Source organism: Taudactylus pleione, unplaced genomic scaffold (assembly GCF_031769625.1).
Source record: "Taudactylus pleione unplaced genomic scaffold, aTauple2 ptg000040l, whole genome shotgun sequence".
Taxonomy (NCBI): domain Eukaryota; kingdom Metazoa; phylum Chordata; class Amphibia; order Anura; family Myobatrachidae; genus Taudactylus; species Taudactylus pleione.
In genome coordinates this window covers 33,977,910-33,999,182 of record NW_028284442.1, presented here as the reverse complement: position 1 = coordinate 33,999,182, position 21,273 = coordinate 33,977,910, and the positions used below count along the sequence as shown (strand labels likewise).

The 21,273-nt window shown below is 41.5% G+C and overlaps 1 protein-coding gene across 2 annotated transcripts in view; it reads right to left on the bottom strand.

Moving 5' to 3' along the window:
- Positions 1–21,273, bottom strand: part of TSPOAP1 (TSPO associated protein 1) — a 352,001-nt gene that overhangs the window by 27,374 nt on the left and 303,354 nt on the right. For both annotated transcript variants that reach the window (XM_088455323.1, XM_088455314.1), the window contains 2 exons: positions 14,439–14,525; positions 13,366–13,404 (listed from right to left, as the gene is read on the bottom strand). In XM_088455323.1, coding sequence (XP_088311449.1) covers positions 13,366–13,404; positions 14,439–14,525 — 126 coding nt within the window. The remainder of the gene's footprint in view (positions 1–13,365; positions 13,405–14,438; positions 14,526–21,273) is intronic.

Genomic DNA, 21,273 nt, shown 5'->3' with positions numbered 1-21,273 from the left:
GAAAAGAAATTACACACACATATATATGTGATCGCCCGTCTGCAGTCTGACAACGAGCGATTAAAGCCCAAAAACATTGCAGCACCTGTTGTGCTACCTTTATTTTTATAACTAGACCATTCAGTGCCACCTTTGGAATCACATATTTGCATATACAGCAGGCACCACGGCACTTTGTTATATGGAAGGAGTGTGCTGGGGCATTTGTTGATTTTATATATATAATATATATATACACATATACACACAAATATATATATACATATGCGCACACATACACATAGTTCAGCACTCCTGAGTAGACCGTACAGCTGGCCTGGGTGCCTCTGCTGAACGTTTAAGCTATACAAGATTATACACAGTTACACACACATATAAGCTTATGTACCCGGTTTCACCCAGGTAGCCTTATATTTACTGATTCCATCTCACCACCCTATATTAACATATCTTCACCTCTATAGTAATGCATCTCTGCTATAGTAAGACATTAACCTCCCTCATCTGTGTACTAACACATTCCACTCCCTCACCTCTGTAGTAACACATTTCCCTCCCTACCTGTGTTGTAACACATTCAACATACCTCTCCCTTACCTGTGTAGAAATACAATCCCTCCATCACACATGTAGTAACACATTATCCTCACTCACACCTGTAGTAATTAATTCCCCTCCTCGCCTCTGGAGTAACACATTCCCCTCCCTCACCTCTGTAGTAACACATTCCCCTCTCACTGCTGTTGTAACACATTTTCCTCTCTCACCTCTGTAGTAAAACATTTCCTTCCCTCGCTATTCAAATAGGGGAGTCACACCAACTGCTGTGATGTTTGGCAGCACTTGAGATGACAATTGGGGGTATATTTACTAAAGTGAGTTTTTAGAAGTGGAGATGTTGCCCATAGCAACCAATTAAATTCTACTTTATCTAGCACCTTCTACAAAATAATTAGAATCTGATTGGTTGCTATGGGCAGCATCTCAACTTCTAAAAACTCACACTTTAGTAAATATACCCCATGGTATTTGAATATGAACTGTACAGCCATGATGAGACAGGCAGGATATTACACAGCGGGAGGAAACATTTTAGACCTTTTCACCCCCTTAGGAGTCGAATTTCAAAAATCACTTCTTAGTAGGCACCTACATCATGGAAGGAATGTACTCACTGATTTTCATGTTTCTAGGTCCAGGGGTTTGGACTGGGCGTTGATGAGTTTTGGATGCAAAACATTTAACTTGCACAGAGGATCAGGTGCTGACTGACACTGCTTCTCAGGGAGGCCACGTGCCTCAACGTTCAGGAAGAGCTCAATGATCTGGTGTAATATGCCCCAATATGAGCCTGTCTGATAAGTGAAATAAACCACCTCATAATCGTTTATTCAGACACAGGCCAACCTCTCTAGTGGGCATAATAATGGATCAAAAGATCTTTTGTTTTCCTAAACTGAATAGTCCTATTTACATAGGTCTTCATAGTGCTAACCACATCCGCCGTAGGCAGATCTCTTGGTAATGCCAATATCACAATGTCCTGGTTAATTTTAAACTTGGAAATCACCTTAATTAAATTTGAAAGGACAGTTTTTCATATGAACAGCAACACCCTCATAAAATATTAGAAAAGGAAATATGCAAGACAGAGCCCTAGTTTAGAAACACTCAATACTGTAAGAAACTTCAACTCCATGGGTTTAAAGGGGAGGTGTTGCTGACAACACTAAATTAAAATTCCAAAGAGCTATATGTGGAATGTACAGTATGGAGACTGTACATGTATTACTTCACGCAAAAAACTCTGCACTTACAGAAGCAGTGCCAAACCTTTCTGAAAGAAAACTAAAAGAGCAAAATTCTGAACCTTCAATTAACGAAGTCTCAGTCCACCTTCTAGACCAAGCTGCAAGAAAACATATGAACTGAAAAGATGGTTGGAAGCTTATTTTCACAATAAATAAAAGTCATCCAAACCCTACAAAAAAATTCTTGCTGAGACAAGCTTCCTAGCCTTGAGCATGGTCCCATTAACATTGTCAGAAAGGTGTATCCTGTATGTATCATAGCTTCAATAGCCAAAACACTATGTCACATTAATTCCTTATGAGGAATAGTGCTCCTATTTTAGGAGACAACACTATTGTGGGCCTTCTTCCATCCTGTGAATGTCCCTGTGACCTAACATTCTTGGCCAGTTTGTTGCAAACAGAATAACCTGAACCATTTATCTTCCTCAGCCCAGGAGGAAGCACTGTTATCAGTGGAAACAGGTACATAACGTGATAATTCCAAGGGATAAAACAAAGCATCTACTAAAAATGGACCATTTGCCCTTGTGCAAGATTGGTCCACTGAGATGCTATTATGTTGACATCTGCTACCATCATGTGCTGAAACATCCCAGAACACAGAGACAATTATCTGTTGTGAAAAACTTGCCTGAGAAAATCGGCTTCCCAGATCTGGAAATTTTGTTGCACTCAGGCTTTTGGTTTGTTGTATTTTGCCTTTGTTGCTTCAATGCTGGTTGAGGTATATACCACTGCTGTAAGCTTGATTGATTTCATTTTTATGGCCCTTCATGCAACAAAGTTTGTCCTTTTGCTTGCTCTCAGTACCAGCACATTTATCAGGAGCTTTGCCTCCTCCTCAGTCCCAGAAACGACAAAGTAGCTAGTATTCTAGCAAGATAACTTTCTAGAGTCTGGTGATGAACAGCAGCCCTAGAGAGAGACTCCTATCTTGATCGTTAGATTGTCCAGGTAAGAAATGATTGTCACTCCAAACAACTTCAAAAAAGCAACCATAACTGCCATAAACTGTCTAGGCGTCATCACCAGGCCGAAACATGAAAATATGAGAGGTTAATGACGCCCTGAACAACCATATGAAGCTGGGTGTTGAGAGCATTTAGGTTAAATTCAGGTCAAAAGAAACCACTCCTGAGGTAATTAAAACAGAATGGCTTCACGCAGTGCTAGGCCCAATTTTTGTATCGAGTAAGGTCAATGGTGAAAAAGTGTATGGGTGAGCACTTCAACAGGTCTAAGATATATAAACGATCCACGACTCTTCTAACCAAGAACAATCCCAGAAGAGATGCAGAACATGGTTCCTACCACAGCCACTTCCAGAGGGACAGATTGCTGACCAAGGCAGTTTAACCTTTTGGTTTCCTCCACTAAACAGAATACTTCCCCTAAGCAATAATACACAAGGGTAGAGTGCTGTCGGAGCTGCAGGTCCCACTCTCTGTCTGAATGCTTTGTTGGGTTTTCCTTTTGTGACCAATAAGGAGGTGGGGTGCAAGGCTCTCCACTAAGGACATAACATGGCCCCAATCCAGATGGCAATTCCCCCACAGCAGAGATAGTGTACCTAATAAGTGACTGCTAACTTGGCAGCCAACACCTCACTCCGTCACAAGTAGACTAGGGTTCCTGCATTCTATTCAGGCCCTAGGTGTAATAGGATGACCAGAACTGCCAACTCATTTTCCCACAGTGGCAATTGGTTACCTGAAGCCATGCCTCTGGTGGTTGGTCCAACTTTGTGGTACCCGATGGTACCTAGCAGTGCACAGTTCCAATGGTCACTACCTGCAGTAACACTGGTTAGGACCTGCCCGAGGCAGTCCTTGAAATTTAAAGGGTTAAATGACGAAATAAAATTAACACTGTTAAAAATATCCTACTCTTGTGAGCACTCAGAAAAGGGGACATAGAAGATGGGAGGTGGGTTCTGTCTTACAACATGTTTCTTAAAGTGTCCCAAGTGTCAGTGCTCCAGGGAGGTTGTAGGCGAAAACAAGATTTTTGGTACTTACCAGTTAAAGCTTTTTCTCTGAGTTAATCTGGGGGACACTTCTTGACCATGGGGTATAGTGAGGGTTGAGGAGCCAGCACTTAATGAGGTAACTTTTAAGGGTATAAAGGTCCTTCCCTCCAACCCCTTCCTCAGATTGAACTTAAAGAGCCCTAAAGAAAGGTTGAAGAACTAAGGACAGGATTGCATCCTACTCATACGCACAACCAACAAGGGAGGGTTCAAAGTGTCCCCCCAAATGAACGCAAAGAGATTTAACTGGTAAGTACAGTACCAAAATCTTGTTTTCTCTTTCCCTCATCTGGGGGACACTTCTTGTCCATGGGGAAGAACAAAAGCTGACCTAGGTGAGGGCTAGCTTAGTTTTAACAAAATTCATTACGTTCAAAAATAGCATATCTGGATGCAAAATCCTGAAATCTGTAAATGCTCTGCCTGGAAAAGGCCCTTCAGTTCCCTCATATGCCTGCTTAATTGTGTCTGTAATCCATCTGGCTATAATCTGTTTTTGACGCTGGGCAACCTCTTTTCCTGACAATGAATAAACTGTCTGTCTTTCTTATACTGGCAGTCCTCCCCAGGTATATTCTTAAAACTGTAAATCTGGGTACACACTGGAGCGACGGGCATTTGTTCCAACATTGGAACGAATGCCCTTGAAAGGGGATTGCCCGTACACACTTGAACGAGTTAATGAATGATGGAACGACCACTGTTCCATCCTTCATTAACATACCACAGGTTGCTAGCGATATCGCTAGGTTTGACGTGGAGCACAGCAAACCTAGGTCATCGCTAGCAACAGTGGGAGCGCGCAATTGCCCTACACACTGAGTGATATAGGAGATTTGCATTACGAAATGCCAAATCGGCACAACATCCTTACAGTGTATACCCAGCTTTACCACATCTAACAGACAATTGCCTGTGATCCACTGTCTTGCTAGATTTATCAAAGAATGGCATAACTATTTCCTGAATAGGATGAAAAGCTGAAAAGAAGTGAATGTTAATAATACTGCCCTTTCTTCATGGATAACTAAAAACGGGAGGTTTGCATGATAAAGCTCCCAATTCTGAAACCTACAGTATGTCTAAAAGAAAAACTAATTTCCAAGATACCCTTTTAAGGTCTACCTTCTGTAAAGGCTCAAAAGGTGGAAACTGGACAGCTGTCAGTACAAGATTTAGGTCTCATGGCTCTATGAGATGCCTATATTTTTAGCTGTACTGTATGTGTAATACGAGATGCAGTTAAAATATAGTACCGGGGTTAGGGGGAGGGTTAGCGTTAGGGGTTAGGCACTAAGGGGAGGGTTAGGTATTAAGGAGGGGGTGTTAGGTTTAGAGTCCAGGAAGGGGGAGGTTAGATTTAGGCACTTAGGGAGGAGGTTGGGGTTAAGCTCTGGAGAGGGAGGGTTAGAATACCTACCGTCAAAGTGTCGGTATTCTAACCCTGTTGGGATGCCGGCGTTGGGATTCTGACCCCCGGGATTCCGAACACCGGCATCCTGTACCCATCCGGTGCAATACACCCTGCAAAAAAGTATTTACTTCTGGAATAAGGGCCAATCTTTTCTGAAAATAAATTGGCAGAGCCGATAACTGTACCTTCAGGGAGCCTAATCTAAGGACCAACGTGAGACCTGCTTGCAGAAAATAAAGGAGTCTCAGTAACGAGAAAGAAGAATACACCAAATAATATAATCATACACCAAATAATATAATCGTTTCAGACTCTGTGATAATTGTCTGAAGAAACTTGCTTCCTAGCTTTCATCATTGTCTGAACTACTGAATTCGAGAGACCATTTTTTTTTTTCTTTTTAAATCTTGGCTTCAAGAGCCATGCCATTAAATTTAGCCTCTGAATGTCCTGACAATCGGCCCCTGTGATAACAGGTCCTGACGTAGAGGGAGTTTCACTCCCGGACCCACTGCCATGTCCAGTATGTCTGAATACTAAACTCTTCTTGGCCAGTTTGGTGCTACCAATATCACTGGAATCTTTTCCTTTTTATCTTCCTGTTAACCCTCAGGAGCATTGGGGGAAATATGTAGACCAGGTTGTAGACCAGGTGAAACTTCCAAGGAACCTTGCATCAATATGGAAGGCCAATACATCCCAGGTTCTGCAACAAAACCTGTGCATCTTGTTGTTGAACCGAGAAGCCATTAAATCTATCTCTGGTTGACCTCATTTCAAAACCAGCCTGTTGAAAACTTCCGGGTGCAGAGACCATTCCTCTAGAAGAATTGATTTACGACTTAAAAAGTCTGCATTCAAATTTCCTATTCCCAGAATAAAAACTGCCAATATAGCTGGAACGCTGATCTCTGCCCAGGACAGAATCTGAAAGGTTTCCCTCATAGCCAGGGAGCTCTTTATCTCTCCCTGGTGACTAATGTATGCTACTGTTGTAGCATTGTCTGACTAAATTCTTATTGGTTTCCCCTGAAGAAGAAATTCCCCCTTTTCTTAGTGCATTTAGAACTATCCTTAGTTCCAACACATTAATAGGAAGCCTCGTTTCCTTTGTGGTCCATAAACACGATACATGATTTTTCAAGATGACTGCCCCGATACCTTGGAGACAGGTAACTGTAGTGATTACTAACCAGTCCAAGACCCGAGACTCCTGCCCTTTTTTAGATTTTTCATGTGTCCTCTCCATCTAAGCAATTTTCTTGTCTCTGGGGACAGGGTAATGAATTGAATTGATAGTTGATGATTGGACCCTGACCAGCTCCTTAGAATGTTTAACTGAAACATCCTGGAATGCAATCTTGCATACTGGATTGCTTCGAATGTACAGATGTGCCCACACACATCTATCCTCCGTGTGCTACAAGTTGTGTCACACAACGCGGGAGCTCAGTGTGACATAGTAGCGCTGAGCGTATTTTTGTGCAACTCTTACCTTCAAATGCGTCTTATTCGCACAACTATGCGACTAGATAGCACAAGCAGCTTCTGCTGATTAAAATGATATGCAGCATGCCTATGTTGTGTGTGTGACTGAGGGTGTATCTGCATGCTAAATGCTAGGTTACAGCCACTGACGCTGTAACGTAGCGTTCCGCATGCAGATACACCCGCACTCGCTCACAGAACAGAGTAATTTTAATCAGCAGAAGCTGAGTGTGCTATCTAGTCGCATAGCTGTGCAAATAAGGAGCATTTGAAGGTAAAAAGACACAAAAAGACGCTCGGTGCTACCGAGTCACGCCACGGCATGGCATGAATAGAAGGGCTGTTTAACGCGAAAGGAGGCCAGATGTATTTGGACCCATCTGTAAATACCATCTTCACTAGTAGTTTTTATGCTACAGTGAACCGATGGACTCCTGAGCCTCCAAATCTTTTTTGACTAGATTTTGAATGTCTCATCTTTACTTTTGGTAGAAAAACTCACCAACAGGCAGGGCTCTGAAATGGAAATGCCTTTTTCTGAATGCAAATATTAGCATACAGTACTTATGCCGTCCCAAAAAGGCACATGAAGATTAGACATCAAAGATGCCTATGCATGCAAAAACTTTGGAGATAAACTCCATTCTGAAATTGTCAATTCTCAGTTTGATGTTCAAATCCTTTAAATTTAAAATGGGTCTACAACTCATCTGGTTTTTGGAGTTAAAACAGATTGGAATAAAAACCTATTTTTCTTAGACATTTTGGTACTAGGATGATTACCCTTTTATATAACATTTGTTACCCACTTGTCCGAATGCAGATGTCCTCCATTGGCCCTTAAATGACAGCAAACAGGCACCTACCGTCCTCCCCCTTTCCCTGTCATACTAACTTATCCTGGAGCTTGGATACCGGTTTTCTCTGCTCCTTTCTAATTGTTTTGGTTTGTCTTCCCAGAAACCGAACCCTTAGAAAGCAGATAACTACCTCCTTTACCGAAAGGACTGGGCAGTCCGCTGTTTAAAAGATGGAGTTTTAGACTTAAATTAACTTCTTAATGGTAAAGAACTTTTTTCCCACCTCTGGCTTCTGAAATAATTTTATCTATTTCAGGACCAAACAAAAATCTACCCTCAATAGGCAAACCTTCTAAAGACTTCCTAGTCTCTATGGGCCTTAATCAGCAGTGCTTACTAAGCGCTGCACGTGTAGTACGGATACTGCAACAGCGGACTGATATGATTGACTGGCTGCTGCTGTTTGTGGATGGTAGGGGCGGTGACTGCCTCAGTTTCCCGAAACGGGGGGGGGCGGAGGCCAGGATCTCCGTCGGCTAACAGATTTCCTTTTCTCTTTGTTGTATCTGTGCCCACGAGTGACCACATGAGTCACTCATCTAGCCACCACTACTAGACCTGACATTTTTGACTGAACCAAAAATGTATCCAAAGCGGTTTCTTCCAAGTCATCTGCTCCCACTTTGAGTTGCTCTGCCACAGACAACAACTGGGACTTAGGGCTGTTTGACTGGATCCCTTCTAATAAAAGATAGATCTACTTCTCCATACCCTTCACTACCCAGGCTGAGGCCACACTAGGTCTTAAAGCTGCACCAGCAGCTACATAAATGTATTTCAACACACTTTCACATTTACAGTTAAAACTATCTTTAAGAGTGGCTCCATCAGGAATAGAGAAAGCTGTAGCCTTAGATAATCTTGCTATAGGAACGTCTACTCTAGGTAACTACTCTATATACAATATCAACTGAAATAGGGTACATGGAAGGAAACCTGCGTGGCACCTGGAGATTAATTTTCAGATTTGCCCGTGGTTCTGCAATTAAATTGCATAATTGCAAAGAGGAGGGGAAAACAATGCATCTTTTCTTTAACTTTTATTTTTTCGGATACATTTTCCTGATTATCACCATTCTTTAGTTGAAGGACTTGATGTCCTGCTTTAACCAAATCCTCCACTCCCTGGACACAAAATCCTTCTTCCATAAGGGAAACAATCTTCTACCTCAGAATCTTCAATTTGTCCTGTCTCATCCGAGGAAATATCAGATTCTGAGAAATCAGACACCTGTAACAAACTATCGCTTGCTCGATTTGGGCCCAGTTGAGGATAACAATTTCTCCAGTGAAGATGATGTCCTTTCTAAGCCTAAAGTTGTCCTTTCCATTCATTTGGCCCATGATGGAACCTCCGTAGGGCCCTAAAGCCCCGGACCCCCTTGAAGAATGATCGTTTAACAGGATAGGACCTTGTTCTACCTTGGCTACAACCTGTTGTAAATCGCACTTATTCTGAGTGTATACAAAATCAGGTAATTCCTTTCTCATAACCAAAGCTATGGAAAGGCCAAAAGACCTGACCAAGGCTGGTTTCCACACCGAACCGACGTCTCCGCAAGCAGTTGAGGACCATGCGCCTCATCGCAAGCAGCACATCGAGCATGTATGTCTCCAGAAGGTAATTTAGCCTGACAACTGGGAAGAGAGGAGCTTTGCGTTACCCATCGGGATGAAGTACATATCGTAAACCCCCCGAAAATGCAGTTTTACTGCATTTTTCAGCTTAGTACATCCTGCCCAAGTAATGCATAAGAACTAATTTCTACAAGATTAGGCATGTTTTTGACTTTCGGAAGCTGGTTCTCCTATTAATCAGCTTTAACCTTTCTGCTCAGCTATCAACACTCATAAAACATGTCTGTTGGGTTTATTAAGCTATGAAAGCCACTGTTTGGAGGATAACTAAAAAAAATATATATATATATTTCCAAATTACTATTTAATTAATGACTCTCAAATATAAAAAGCAGTTCTATTCTAGACATACATAAATATGCTTCAGAGAACAGATTTAAAGACCTGTTCTCATATGAGTATAGCATGGTGTGTGAGAGGTCTATATAGAGAGTACGTTAGTGTGCTGACTAATGTCCTAATCCGCAGCATCTCATTCACACTTTATGCGAGTTTACATACAATGGGCTGTTGCACAAGAAACAGCACAATGTTCCAAAATCCGGGGAACAAAGAGAATGAGGTGTTGTCTGAAAAAAGCTGCTACAGGTTGAGTCTCTCATATCCAAATATTCCGAAATATGGAATATTCCAAAATACAGAATATTTTTAGCATGACTGAGATAGTGAAATCTTTGCTTTTTGATGGTTCAGTGTACACAAACTTTGTTTAAAGCACAAAATTATTAAAAATAAAGTATAAAATGACCTATAGGCTATATGTATAAGGTGTATATGAAACAAATGAATTTCATGTATGTACACAAACTTTGTTTGAGCCACAAAATTATTGAAAATATTGCATAAAATGACCTGCAGGCTGTGTGTATAAGGTGGATATGAATCAGAAATGCATCTGTGTTTAGATTTGGTCCCTATTCCTAAGACATTTCAATATGGTATGCAAATATTCCAAAATACAGAATATTCCGGTATCCAAAATACCCCTGGTCCCAAACATTTTGGCTATGGGAGACTCAACCTGTACTAGCACTACTTTATGGTTGCAGAAACGATAGCAGGAAATTTGCAGCACGGGGGAACAATAACAACCACTGCAAATATCTGTTCCGATGACTAACAATTATCAGCACAATTAACATGTTTGCTTGCACTTGTGCAAATGAACACAGTTGTCCATCCATAGAGGTATATTAAAATGCAAGTAAAAAGCACATATACAGATATGTCCTCATACATCTTGCCTCAATAAGCCATGCAGCGCGACTTGCCTGGCGTGAGTGAGCCGCCAGGTCCCATGCTACTCTGCTAGCGTTGGATGACTTTTTTTAAATGAAAATGCGCCTAAATCACAATGTGATGTGACTAGGACACACCAGCAGACTGTGCTGATTAATTTGATATGTGACACTTGTATGTGTGTACAGGGCTGCCATCAGAAATTGCAGGGCCCGGGACTGACAAAATAGGTAGGCCCCCCAACCCCAACCTTCCCCTACCCCCAACAACACTCCTTCCTCCGCTACCTTATTTATACACAATTAAAAAAAAAGTATTTTGACCAAAAATTATTAAGCCAGACCTGACCATACCATGGCTCAGACTACCCTCCCTAGCTTTTTCCAAATCCCCCCCCCCTGGTTTATTACATATATTGACTGTACCAAACCAGTGCTCAGACTGCCCTACCCAGCTTTTTCCAAATCCACCCCCCCTTCCCCCTATTAAATATGTACCCAGGGGCAAACACAGGATTTTCTTTCTAAACGTTGGTGAGACTGAAACGTCGAACTTAGACCTGTTGGTGTCTGGAGTCTTATTTACAAGGTCCCATCTGAGGGTATTGTTTATATATATATATATATATATATATATATATATATATATATATATATATATATATACACACACATATATATATATATAAATATATATCTCTCGCACACACTTCCAGAATTTTCAAAGTTAGGTGCTGAGGTACACTGTAATTCAGCATAAAACACCATAGTAGGCAAAAATAATACCAAGGCATTTATTGAATAATGAACAAAGCCATTCAGTCTTCAAAAAATATGTAAAATACAATGGAAGCAGGAGGGATGGCATCATGTCAAGTTCCCCCCCCCCCCCCCCCGACTGCAGCAGCACCTTCAGACCTGTCCTGCTGAGTAGTGCATGGCACAGAGCCCTCTCTCCAATGCTCCGGGGCTTAGGTGAGAGGAGGAGACTTGAGACTAGACCGAGGAACTGCTACTGTTGGGTATATACATCAGATCCCCCTCGGCCATCTCCTCCAATGCAATGCACAGACTTGATCCCCGCCGATCAGAGCTCTCTGAGGAACTACAGGCTGCCGCGCATTTGCGGTAGCTCTGATTGCGGCTTCGGCATTCAGTGCAGGGATGGAGACATAGTTGTCTCCATCTCTCTCTCTCAAAAAAAACTTCCCCCACTTACTGTACTTACCTTATTCCTTAAAGGCTCCAAGTCCCTTCTTGTCCCCTGGCAGACCGGCTCCTCACTCGTCGGGGCTCATGCGACATCTCCCTTCAGCAGTGCAGCCAAGCGTAACAACTTGACGTTACACGTGTCCAAAACAAACTTTATTTAACAGCGGGACCCAGCGTGTCCTCACTGTCCTGCACAGCTATAGGCTGGTGGGAACCGGGTTGGTGTAAGCGGCCGGGCCTCCTGCTTTTGTTAATGGGGTAGTGTGGGTCTGCAGGCTGTGCAGCAGCAGTAGGAGCGGGCGGGCCCTTCCCGTTCTTCCAGGGCCCAGGCCTGGGCTTCCAGTTCCGGCAGTCCCCCCCTGATGACGGCCCTGCGTGTGTGCACCAGAGTCTGTATATGCAGCACAATTGAACTTGGAATGAAAAAAGCTGCAGCCGCTACATTGTAGCACTTCGTATGCAGCTTCAGAGACTCACACAGATATACAAGTGTCTAACTTTCCCTCTAGGCTGTTTTATCGGGGTGCTGCCCCCTGCCAGATTTCAAAAGGATAGAATGCGCCCTGCCCTTTTGGCGGGGCCCCCGCTAATGCAATATGGCAGGTGCCTTCCCCACCCGCGGGCTGCAGTGTCCCGCGGGTGGGAAAAACAGCAGTGCAGCTGGGGAGCTTTTTAGCGCAAGAAGATGGGCTTTTTAGCTAAACTGCAGCAAAGATGTATAAGGACACATCTGTAAACCAAGATGGGCTTGATATGTGTTTGCTGAATCTGTATTTTTAGGCATTCACCTGTGACAGAACAGGATATTTTTTATGAAGACAAACTCAATTGATAACTCTTCTTAAACCCATCTCAATGTGTTCACAATACTCTTTAGATTAATTTAAAATGCAACAGAATTGATTATCAAACATAGTACAATGCAACAGGAAGCATAAAAAGTACTGCAGTGCAGCACAAGTTAAATGTATGTAAAACTAATGATTGACCAGATTAAAAAAAAAAAAAAAGAAGTGTATATCCATTTTAATGCGCTTGTGTTAGAAATGCATGATGAATGCAGTATTTTAACGCCCATGTTTGTAGTCTTATACCACTAATCCATAGTATTTAAGTATATAGCCAGGATCAGATTACCAATCATAGGGGCGGCATAGGCTGGGAGGAAACACTTTACTTGCATGTTGTATATGACATATATTCATTTAAATGGAAAAGAAAAACGTATTTATGAAGAAATGTCATTAATGCTAATTGATATTGGAAAATAATACATTAGCAGGTTTAGAAAGGTCTGTTTGTGGAGCAAGATGTATCTGAGAGGATAATACACTGTGCAGGATTGTGCTACTATACAGATCATATAAATATGATGTGTAAAAGCAATATAGCATGGTTTGTGGATGGGGCAGGGCTTAAGGCATCACGGGTTGTTTGCCTAGAGACATCAATTGTGTAAATCTGACTCTGTATACATAGTAGCAGAAAGATTTCTGAATCTGCCAAAATATACCATATGTGAAAGCATATTTCACATCTGTTCAGGACTCTTTTCCTCTGAAGAGTACTATTTTAACCACTGTACTGAAAATAACCATTCATGTCAACAGTCAATTTTAGGGTTATGTTGTGGTTAGGGCTAAATGCAAAATGAATGTATAAATGAATTCACCTGCTGCATTATTTTTCTCTTGAGCAGAAGTGTTTTGCACTGCAAATATAAACAGAACAAATAAGTTATATTTTCAATCAGAATTAACAGATCTAGTATGATTCATTTCTATGCTTAAAATATATTGACCCCTTCACATTTAAAACAAACTTACTAACTGCAGCAATGTTCTGATGTAACAGATGTGTTGGGATGTACAGTAGTCATGAGACCGGCGGTAGAAATACCGACGCTGGAATCCAGGACAGCAGCCCGAACAAAAGGTAAACCGGGGCACCCTTAGTGTTAGCCGCTTTGGGGGAGGTTAGGTTTAAGTAGCATAGCGGGGTTAGATTGGGGGTGGGTTGGGGTCAGGCACCACTGAGGGGGGAGGGGAGTTGGGGAAGACTCTTTTTTGCTGGAATATGCAGTTGCACCGTGATTCTACAAAACCGCTTCTCGAGACTGCACTGATTAATTTGATATGCAACACTTGTATATATGTGTGCGTCTGATTCTGAATACAAAGTGCTACGATGCTGTGGCCATGACTTTTTTTTTTCGCATCAAGTTCTGTTGTATAGATTCAGACTCACACAGATATACAAGTGTCACATATCATATTAGTCAGTGCAGTCTCATGAAGCAGTTATGTCGCATTGCTACTAAGACGCACATTTGAGCAAAAAAGACGCGAAATAGACGCTACATCGCTTGGCGCAACTCACTTGAGCCAGGGGTCTCACCCCACATGGCGTATTGAGGCTAGGTTATGAGGACACATCAGTACATTACCAGCAGAATACTGTATTGATAAATCTAAATGACTGCATTGACATAATACAGAATAAATTCATTCTATTTCTACACATCTAAACATGAAGGGTGTAACTTTTTAGAAAAATACCCTCAGGTAAAAAAACAAAATATAACAAAATTTGCTGAGATTATTATAGCACATTGGAAATTTAAAATCCAACAAAAAAAACCAAAACACCTTTTTCTGAACGCTTTCTGGCAAAGTATAGAGTATAACAGCATCTAGAGTCAAGCAAAGCATGATGGACATTGAGCAGCAACAAGGAAGGACAGACCTTTTTTGGAGCGCCGGGGTTTTGGAGGAGGAATGGCGATGTGGCCAGGAGGAGCAAGAGGAGGAGGAGGAGAGAAAGCTCTGATTTCTTTAAAGACAAAAAAGAAGCAGCACAAAACAAGAAAAGGCAGTAGAGAATAAGCAGAATTCCTACAGGAGAAGCAACAAATACATTCCAAAGACAAACATAGAACAGATTAAAAGGTAACCATAAAGCTGTATAAGAGCGTATGCCTAGCATGCATATAGGAAATAGGTTATTGCTCAGCAACAGCGAATAAAGCAGAGCACAACATTGCTACTATATTCTGCACTATACTGCGCAACACGATATAAATCAGAAAGTGATGTGTGATTACATGTAAAAAACCTGCAATTATCTGTGAAATCCACCAATTATTAACACTTACAGAAAATAATCGGGCCTAAACACCTGCAACAAACAGTTATTTCTGGCTACTTTAGCGAAAAGGGGATTTTTGTCCTTACCTGTAAAATCCTTTTCTCTGACTCCATAGGGGACACAGGATTAACACTGGCAGCTCAGGCCCCTCTCTCCTATACCCTGCCCTCCACAGCACTAGAAATCCAGTTAAGTTAACAAGCCCAAGGAATGGAGGAAGAGCAAGGAGAAGGAAGACCGGCACACACACGAACATATAATCATATAGGAAAAACCCCACAAGCTAGGTGCGTCAGGGAGGCCACCTTGTGTCCCCCATTGAGTCAGAGAAAAGGATTTTACAGGTAAGGACAAAGGGGTTTCACAGGGGTAATGCTGGGATATCCCAAAGCTTTCCCCTTAAGGCGGAAACACTCTTGTGCTGCACTAAGAACTCTATGCCCGAACCCCGCATCCACCGAGACGATGGTATCCAAAGCATAGAAGTTAATGAATGTATGGACAGAAAACCACACGTCCGCCTTACAAAGTTGTTCGCAGAGGCACCACGCCAACCTGCCCAAGAAGTACAGAGAGCTCTAGGGCAGTGGTTCTGAAACTAGTTCCTCAGGATCCCACACAGGTCACGTTTTCCAGGTCACCCAGCAGGTGCACAGGTGTATTCATTACTCATTAACACATTTGAAAAGATCCACAGGTGGAGTTAATTATTTCACTTGTGATCCTGAGGACCGAGATTGAAAACCTGTGCTCTAGCTCGGTCCTCAGGGGCCCAAACAGTGCATGTTTTCCATGTCTCCTCGCAGAATCAAAAGTTAAATAATTAGCTCCACCTGTGGATCTTTTCAAATGTGTCAGTGAGTAATGACTACACCTGTGCAGCTGCCGGGTGACCTGGAAAATGTGACCTGTGTGGGGTCTTGAGGACCGAGTTTGAGAACCACTGCTCTAGTGGAATGAGCTTGTACCAAATTTGGGGCAGAAAGATCCACCTAGGTGTAGGCCTGGAAGATATTCAAATGAAATCAACAAGACAAAATCTGTTTGGTAGCTGGCCAGCCCCGCTTATTAAAGTCATACAGTATAAGACAAAGATGGAATCGGAATGATGCAAATCCTTTGCCCTGTCAACATAAATACAGAGGGCCCTCACTACATCTAATAAGGACTGCTCTGTAGGAGAATCTGTAGGGCAAAAGCAGGAACCACAATTTCTTGGTTAATGTGAAATATAAAAATGACCTTTGGGAGAACCAAAACATGTGCAAAGGACCTCCTGGTCACGGTTGAAAAACAGGAAGGGGGAGCGGTAGGACAAAGTGCTCAAATCAGAAACACGACGGGCTGACGCAATGGCTAGCAGGAAAACTGTCTTCCACGTAAGCCAATGAAGATTAACTGCATCTGAGGGCTCAAAAGCGAGGTCCTGGAGGGCCCAAAGCACCAAGGACAAATCCCACTGAGCCACAGGCTGAACAAACGGAGGCTGGAGATGTAGCACACCCTGGATAAAAGTTTGCATATCCGGCAACATCTTCACCTTACCTTACAGTATTTTGAAAATGGACCGAAAACCTGAACTCTGACGAAAGACGAAGGCCCAAATCCAACCCGGCTTTTAAGAAATATAGGATTCTCGACAGGCTGAAAGAGCAGGTATTAAACACCAGTCAAAGTACGTCTGTTAGACGGCGGTCGAGTTAATCCACCTCCCAATTTTGGACTTGACGAATGTATACCGACAACAGAGCCAGAAAGCAATGCTCTGCCCATTGAAGAATCCGTCGCACATCCTTCATGGCGCCTCGACTGCAAGTACCGCCTTGATGGTAGATGACAGTGGTCACATCGGGAGGTAGGTGCTTAAATATAACCTGACTGACTGTAATGAGGTATACAGGGAGGCAGGAGCCCTGATCTCTCTTCTCTCTGTGTAGCTGAGGCAAGTAATGTGTTGAAATGACCACCCAGCATTGTAGGAAGGGAGGAGAGAGAAGAGTAGATTCCACTATGGAGGGAACATGCTAAGGGTTGGGGGAGAAGCCAATAGGGAAGGCTATCCTCCCCTGTCTGACTGAACCCTCAGGGACATGGCCACCACTAACTAATTACATCCTATCTGCCCTGGTGGTCTAGTGGGGGTGCGGAGACGACCTGGTCCCCACTGTTTGAACCGCCGGTGGCCTCACTCACGGGTGGTAGCAGACACTCAATAAGCGCTGGGGATCATTGGAGCGGCAGTGAGGGTGTCTTTCAGACAATGACTCACTGTGCACTCCGAAAACAAAATAAAATAGCAGCCCCTATAAAAACCTGTGCTCACTCCTTGGGCACCAAATTAAAACTGGTCCTCTAGTGCTGGAGGCGGGGTATAGGAGAGAGGGAGTCTGTGCTGCCAGCGTTATCCCTGTTGGGTGTCTAATAAAATTTGTATTTCTTGGTAGAAATGTAAATAGAGAGTGCTGTGTTGAGTAAGGGTGTGTTTGTGGGGTTTGAGTCTTTTTTTCTCGATAGCTGTTCTGCTAGGCTGTCCCAAACAGTCAAAAAAAAGGGATAATTACCAGGTTCCAAAAATAGAAAAAGACAAAGGTGTTAAGTGATTAAAATTTAAATAGTGGGGTACAATTTCAAAAACCATTAAATGAAGTTAAGTGTATACGAGAAAAAAAATACGGAATGGGGTGTAGAAAGAATGGATTGGGATAGTGGATGTAAATGAGGTATAAAATAATTTTTGTACTTACATGAATCCATTTCTCTGACTCCATCTGGAGGGCAATGCTACCATGGGGCTAGAGTTGGCACTCTGGAGATGGGCACTTTGGGTTAAAAATTATTCCCCTATGTAACTCCTGCTCACTGGATCAACAGTTTATAACTTACAAAGCCCCAAAAGCAGGGGGCAATGAGAAGAATACAAGGAGCAGAAAAGCTTACACAAGAGGTTTCCAAATGCGGTCCTCAAGGCACCAAGTTCAGGTTTTAGATATATCCATGGGAGGAGAACAGGCAGTTAAAACAAATTGACTGAGGTACTAGTTAAAGTCACATGTGCTCAACCATGAATATCCTTAAAACCTGGACTGTTAAGGTGCCTTGAGGGTCGAGTTTGAGAACCTCTGACTTACACTACAGAATAATATTCAGAACTGAAAATGAGCGCAAAGGGTGGGAAAGCCGCATCATCCAGAGGGAATCAGATAAATGGATTTAACTTACAGCATTATTTATAGTGATTATGAAGGCTGAAAGGAAGGAAGCCGCAATGCCGAAAGAACCATTTAAAGGTCCCATGGCATGGCTCACTAGGGTTCGCCAATGGGTCTCAGGTTCGAGAGGTCATCATAATCACCTCTGGGTACCCACACTTTTTCAATAATAAGAGACATATTGTTGAAAGAGGGGAACCTCTTCTTTTAAATTATGGTGTCTCAAGTGCTTTTATGACACTGTGATAAACGTGGGGGGAAGGGATGCGCTAATCTATAGTATTCTGATAGGGGTTATTGCGGCTGGGTGTAAATGAGGGCACTACAACTCCTCATTAAGTGTCAAATAGAGATGGTGCATAATAGAGGGGGGAACATCCGGCGCATATAACACCTAATTTAATTACGATCATAAAATGTTAAAGTCCCACAGTATGTGAGCTAATGTAGGTAAAACTGGTAAATAAATTCACAGATGTTCAATCAATTGCAATATGATGGATAGGTTAATTAAATAAATCAATTAACTGGTGAATTTAATAGGAATAAATATACATAAAAATAAAACACTGAAAAAGGATATTCCTATAAAAATCAATGTTTATTGATTGGTTTTATATACTATGTGTCTGTAATTGTTTTAAAAAAGATATACCGGTATACAACACAAATTTAACAGACAATTAGACAAACAATACATAAAACATATGAACATGTATAGCTTTTGATTCTGTGCGCGTACTGTGCAGAGTAATACACTATGAGCGTTTTACTTACTCTGTGCTGATAATAGGTCCAGGGTGGACTGGGCACAATATAATGTTATATTGTATCAGAGGGAATAATAAGTTCCAAGTAGCAGAAATGAACCTGACATGCGTCAGATTGATTAAAGTATTGAACACCTTAATAGGTGTATGATTACCTTGGTCTTCCTTCTGCAGTCCGAATGTGTAAGGGTAAAATCTTCCTCCGGATTGAGTCCTTATGAGTCCCGTGGGGTCGATGTGTCTGCCGGCAGACTTCCTTGGTGTGCCACAATGAGCGCGTATCTGCTCGTGCGGCTTGCAGGGGGAATCGACTTTTCTGTGATCGACGCGTTTCGCCTGAAAGGCTTCCTCAGGATGACAGATAGCAGTCAGATCCACTGGGGCTCTATTTAAGTCAGTTCTCTGAGGCCGCGGTGGCCATTTTGTTTAGGGGAGATTTGCCCATTTCATCGGTGGCTCCTTTATGGTATACAAGGCGGCCATTTTGGTGAAGGGAATTCTGTGACAACATTGCCAGGAGTACACACATCTATGTTTAATTGACATAACATCACATAAATACCAGAACAAAGACAATTCTACAATAAACATATATTATACTTATTAAAAATTAGCAATATTATTAAAAACGGCTGTCAAAGCTGTGTTTTTATTTTTTGATACTGATCCATATTCATTAACCAACTTAGTGCTTTAGAAATAATCATGTTTCTTGGTGTTAAAGGAAGCTATTCATATTAAATAGGAGCTAATTTGTTCAAATTTATATCTTATGGGGTGTTCTAACTTATTCCCATATTTGGATTTTTATTTTGATACAATTTATATTGACATTGTATAAGTGCAAGGAAAATATATATATTATATATATATATATATATATATATATATATATATGCCTCTGGAATTTTTTAGGGGACATAAATTATTTAACCGAGGTCTTGCTCACAGATGTTAAATCGGTATTAATTAATATTGTTGGTGATATTTAAAAAGGTTAATGGTTGGAGAGGTTTATTTTATCCTATTCCTCAAGGGACATTCACTTTATAAGAATGGTGCGATCTCCAGATCTAAATTCAGCCCATTTGGGTTCAGCGTATCCATTTCATAGATAGTTTTGGTTTCTTCTTTACTTAATAAGTTCTCCATATTCCCTCCTCTCCATGATGGTGTTATTTTTTTGAGACCAATAAATTGTAAGTCCCTTGGGTTGCTGTTATGTTCTTCTTTAAAGTGAATTGGAATGCTGTGGTTTTCTTTTTGGTTTTGGATGTTACAGAGGTGTTCCTGTATACGTACATGGAGTTTTCTTTTAGTTTTTCCCACATATTGTAGCCCGCATGGGCATGTTAACATGTAGATCACACCTGTGGTTTGGCAGCTGATGCGTTCTTTAATAGTGAATTCCTTTTTGTTGCTAAAGGATGTAACTTTTTTTATTATTTGTGTATGGTTCCACTTTGTTTTCTTACAGGCTGTACAAATACCGCATCGTGAAAAGCCTATAGTGCTTAATTGCTTCTTGGGACATCTTTCCCTTAGATTACTGTTGACTAGCGATGATCTGATGGTCGGGGCTCTTCTATAGACAATCCTCGGGTGTTCTGGTAGGTATTTCTTCAGTTCTTCGTCAGCCATGAGGATATGCCAATGTTTTCTAAGACTATTTTGTAACAGTGTACTTTGTGCTGAATAGTCAAAAATAAAGAGAATGTCTTCTGATTTTTCTTCAGATCTTTCTTTATACTTTAGAAGGTCTTCCCTGTTCATACTGTTGACCTTCGATTTCTCTCGTATCAGATGCTCAGGATCATATTTCTTATCAATAAAGTTGTTCAGTAATTCTTCTGATTGTAGATCAAAGTCTGCTTTCTTAGAGCAGTTACGTCTTAGACTTCTTAATTGACCACCAGGAATATTAGATAGACATTTTTTATGATGGTTGCTCGTGGCCTCCAATAACTGTTACAGTCTGTGGCTTTAATAAAGGTCTTTGTTTGTATATGGCCATCTTCAATATATATGGTTAAGTCAAGATAATTAACTATCAGCACTAATTGTACTCTTAAACTCCAGGTTAGCCTTATTATCATTAATGATCTGTATACATTTTTCAAGATCTTCTCTTGGTCCCTTCCAGATAATAATCACATCATCGATGTATCTCGCCCATAGCTTTAATTCTTTTCCATAATATTTACTATTCCATATATTTTCATCTTCCCATTCTGACAGGAATAGATTTACGTAAGACGGCACGAATTTGGTCCCCATCGCTGTCCCTTTCCGCTGAACATAGAAGGTATCATCAAACCAAAAGAAGTTGTGTTGAAGAATAAACTTGATGCCTTCGATGATGAAATTGATTTGTAATGGTTCTAAGTTTGCGATGGGGACCAAATTTGTGCCGTTTTACGTAAATCTATTCCTGTCAGAAAGGGAAGATGAAAA